Source organism: Physeter macrocephalus, chromosome 19, assembly GCF_002837175.3.
Source record: "Physeter macrocephalus isolate SW-GA chromosome 19, ASM283717v5, whole genome shotgun sequence".
Taxonomy (NCBI): Eukaryota; Metazoa; Chordata; class Mammalia; order Artiodactyla; family Physeteridae; genus Physeter; species Physeter macrocephalus.
The window spans coordinates 61100711-61104761 of NC_041232.1; the positions used below are offsets into that span (position 1 = coordinate 61100711).

Here is a 4051-nt window from a genome sequence, read left to right on the forward strand (position 1 = left end):
AGTCCGCCACAGGGAAGGGTCAATGATCCGCAGAATTTCAGTTCTGGGATTTATACATTGACCCAGGCTCTTGGGAATTTTACTTGGATACCTTCAGATTCTTAAACAGAATTTTTTAGTGTCATTAGAATAGACGCAGATGAGATCTGCATAAGTAATAATGAGTATGAACTTTAAAAATACATTTGTACTAACTATGCTACAGAGTTCCTATTTTCTTTTTAACCTTTTAAAAAATATAACATATGTACAGAAAAGTGTAAAAGTCATGGTGTACGGCTCCATAAATTATCACAAAGTGAAGACACCCAGGTAACTACCACTAAGAAAAAAAAAGAAACCACCAGCGCCCAGAGCCCTCCCTGTGCTGCCCCCAATCCAATCTGCCCATCCGGAATCCTTCCCTTTTCTCCCTTTTTCTTCACAGCTCTGTCCTAGCCCCATCTTCTCTTCTGCTCTCCTCATTTCCCGGGCGTAGACCCTGGGCTCTGAGGCTGGGCCAGCCACTGCCTGGAGCTGCAGCCCTCCTGACGGGGGGGATGGTGACACTGGGGAGGGAATTCTGACCTGCCCACAGTCCTGTAGCCATCCAGGTGCTTTTTTGGCTCGGGGATGCCTGGTTCTTTCCCAGACTCGCTGTCATCCTCACTAATACTTGTCTCAGCCTCACCAGAATGTTTCCTAAACAGATGCACAAATACCAACCTTATGACACTTGCTAATAAAAACAGTTCCCTCAGCAGGATTGCGTTCCAACAGTGCCTAATAATAACTGCAGACATGAGTGAGGAAATCACTAGCCGTGCATAGTGTGTGGGACCCTCTGGAACCAGATGGAACGTGAAACAGTCAGGGCCAAGGCAGTGTCTGCAGCCAGGGCAGGGGCGGGGCTGGAAACCGGACACCTGGCCGGATGAGGAGGGCAGTGGACCAAAGTCAGGCCCCATGCTGGCCACATGAGCGAAGCTGGGCAGCTCATGCCATCATCCAACAAACACCATGGGGACAGTAACCATGAAACAGGTGCCTAGTGATAGCTGGGCATGGGTTCAGAAACCCATGGGAGTTTCAGAGGAAAGCTCCTCACCCTTCCCGAGATGCTCAGACATTGATTTAGAAGGAGTCAGGTCGTTCCTCATATTATAAACATGAGACTGACAAGCAAGTAACCCAGGAGAGGAGGCCCAGGGACACGTCCAGAGTGACGTGCCGAGGACAAGGAGGAGAGGCTTCCCTGAGAGGTGGTTTGGCCCCGTGGTTCCTCCATGGAATGCTCTCTCCGTCTGCCCTCCTCACCTTGATCCACTCTGTCCCTGCCCCTTCCCTTCTCCACGAAGCTCTGTGAAACAGCAGCAGCAAGAGTACTGAGTGCTCACTGTGTGTGGGCGCTGTCCATAGTGCTTCCCCGGTGTTAATTCATTTTATCTGCATAGTCTTATGAGGTAGGACCTATTATTATGCCCATACACAGGAGGACACTGAGGCACAAAAGGTTAAGTCACCTGTCCAAGGTGACGCAGTGAGGAAGATGGGATCTGACCCTAGGCCGTCTGGTTCTAGAGCCTACCTTTCTTCTGCTTCAGCGGAAATCTAACTCACGCTGCAGGGTGCTGGCTCCCTAGAGCCCTGGGTCGTCTTCCAAGCCCTCAGAACCCCAGGGCCCAGGGCAGGGGTCTGTCGACTCAGCGCTTGGTGCTGTGACTCGCCGTCTCCCCTCCACCTCACCTCCTGCCACCGTGCTGGAAGATTCGCACACCCAGCCTCCGGCCAGCCTCGCAGGCCTTCACCCCGCTGGGCTCACACGCTTCTCCCCACTCTCCCCGGTGGTCCCCAGTGCCGTGCAAGGCAGAAGCCAGGGCTGGCTGAGAGCTTGGGCGCTGAAGTCACACCGCCTGGGCTCTACTGCCAACCCAGCCAGTCACCAGTTTCGTCCCCTCAGATTAGTTTCTTGACCTCTCTGAGCCTCCGTTTCTTTATTTATGAAATAGGCCAATAAAAAGAAACTACCTTCCAGAATTATAGTGAGGAGTGAGAGTAGGCACACCGATTACTCAAAAGGGAGCCGGTCGAACAGGAAGTATTTAGGAAACCCTAGCACTTACTATGACCACACCGTGTCACGCAGACTCTGAAACCGTAAAATCGGAAATTCCGCTTTCTAACTACAACTTCCTGTTTTCCATTCTTAAAGATCTCCTGCCCCCAATAGGCTACTCTGCTGCGTTAGTGCCCAAAGGGTGCTGGAGTCCCCATTCCCAGGGTACCGGCCACCTCCTGGCTTCTTTCCTACTTTGCTCAGACCCCATGGTCAATCACTTTACTGACATCCTTATAATTACCCACAATTTCCTCATACTTGATCTGCGTCTGTTAGAATTAGGTTCAGTGGCATATAATAGAAAACTCAAAATAGCAGTTCTTAAGGTCATCAGAGTTTATTTTTCTCTCACATAAAAGGAATCCAGAGGTAGTTAGCCCCGAGGTGGGATGGTGGCTCTAAGTGGATGGGGGACCCATGCTCTTCTCTTACTGTTCGCACGTTGTCTCATAGTCCAAGATGGCTGTTTGAGCACCAGCCACGGTGTCTACATTCCAGACAGCATAACGGAGGAAGGAAGAGGAGGGGAGAACAAAAGGGAGAGACCCAGCAGTCTACCCTCCTGCTCTGGAACCTTCCCATCCAGTGCCTTCCTCTTACCTCTCATCGGCCAGAACCCGATCACATAGCCACACCTAGTTGCTGCTTACTTCCTGCTCCAAATAAAAGGGAGACGGGGAAGATGGTCCTCCTGCTGTACAGTGCTTGCCTGGCCAATGCACAGCCAGTGATGACTTCACCATCTACTTCTGCTTCCAGGCTGTCCCCACTGCTGCAGAAAACGACCCAGTCATGCTGACAGGGAAGTCTGTGGACGTGTGGCTTCCAGCCCCACTCCTGGACAAGGCCATGTCCCTCTCTTTTGCATGTCTCGTTGCAATTTTTCCAAGTATTCAATCATTTTCCTGAAACCCTCTTCCCGCCCCTGTTCCCAGCCTTGGTCTTCCCTCCCGACCTCCCGCTCACCTGTCCCTCTTGTTTCTCTGAAGCTGCTCGAGCTCCAACCAGGAGGGGACTGTGCCCAGGCAAGGGCAGACGCCCTCTCTCCCTGAGTCCCAGAGTAGCGCACGGCACAGAGCTGAGCGCACAGTCAACAGAAACAGACAATGAGAGCGAAGGCACTCATGGCTAACGGCTTAATCCCTACACGCTCCCAGGATGCTCCAGAGCCTCCCGTGTGCATCCAGAGGAGTCCCTGAGCAGGCTGACTGGGGCCGTCTCAGGGATAGGGTCCCCCCAGCAGCCCCTCAGCCCCTCCTCTGAGCCGCTGATGGGCCTCGGAATAGAGAGAGTCCCCCTGCAGGAAGCTCGGAATCTGGCTCCTGCAGCTCCCTTCGCCTGGACACTTCTGGCCGCCCCCAGGCTCAGTCCCCACTGGCACGTGGGCACTGGACACTTCCTCTGCCTCTCAACAGAGGGAAAGCGCCTCGAGAGAGAAAGCCAGGGTTCCCCCGGGTTCAGGGTACCGGGTCCATATTCTTGTGAAAATGGCCCCCTTGCGTTCTTGGCTGCTGGTAAGGGGCAGTGTGGGTACGGACATCCCTGGGTTTAGGGCCTGACTGAGGTCGTCGCCCTGCTCTTCAGTAAACGGAGGGTAAGTGAGAGGGGCACTGGCCTTCGAAGCCCTGCAGCCCCTCCTGCTCAGAGCCTCAGATCCGGCTGGGCCTGGCGCCTGGGCCTGGGGTGCTGCGCTGAGGGTTCACACACTGTCCCCAGGGTGCCGACGGCACCCTCCCTCCTCCCCTCCCATCCGGGCTCATGAGCGCTTGGGTCAGGAAATCGCTCAGCAGCTAAGGTTCCTACTTGGTGTGAAAAGTCTGACTTAGAGGTTGCTATAAAAAGGAACAGAAATAACAGATGTGCCTCTTGGTCTGTCTTTATGTTCCCTGCTTCATTTATCACACACATCTTGCAATAGCTACTCATTTTCACATTTTCCTCAGTCACTTCCTC

General features: G+C 53.4%; 1 protein-coding gene across 1 annotated transcript in view; it reads left to right on the plus strand.

Moving 5' to 3' along the window:
* LOXHD1 (lipoxygenase homology PLAT domains 1) overlaps window positions 1–3650 on the plus strand; it is a 151861-nt gene extending 148211 nt beyond the window's left edge. Inside the window, exon 32 of the mRNA XM_028479943.1 lies at window positions 3256–3650. Coding sequence (XP_028335744.1) covers window positions 3256–3650 — 395 coding nt within the window. The remainder of the gene's footprint in view (window positions 1–3255) is intronic.
* Window positions 3651–4051: the final 401 nt, after the last annotated feature.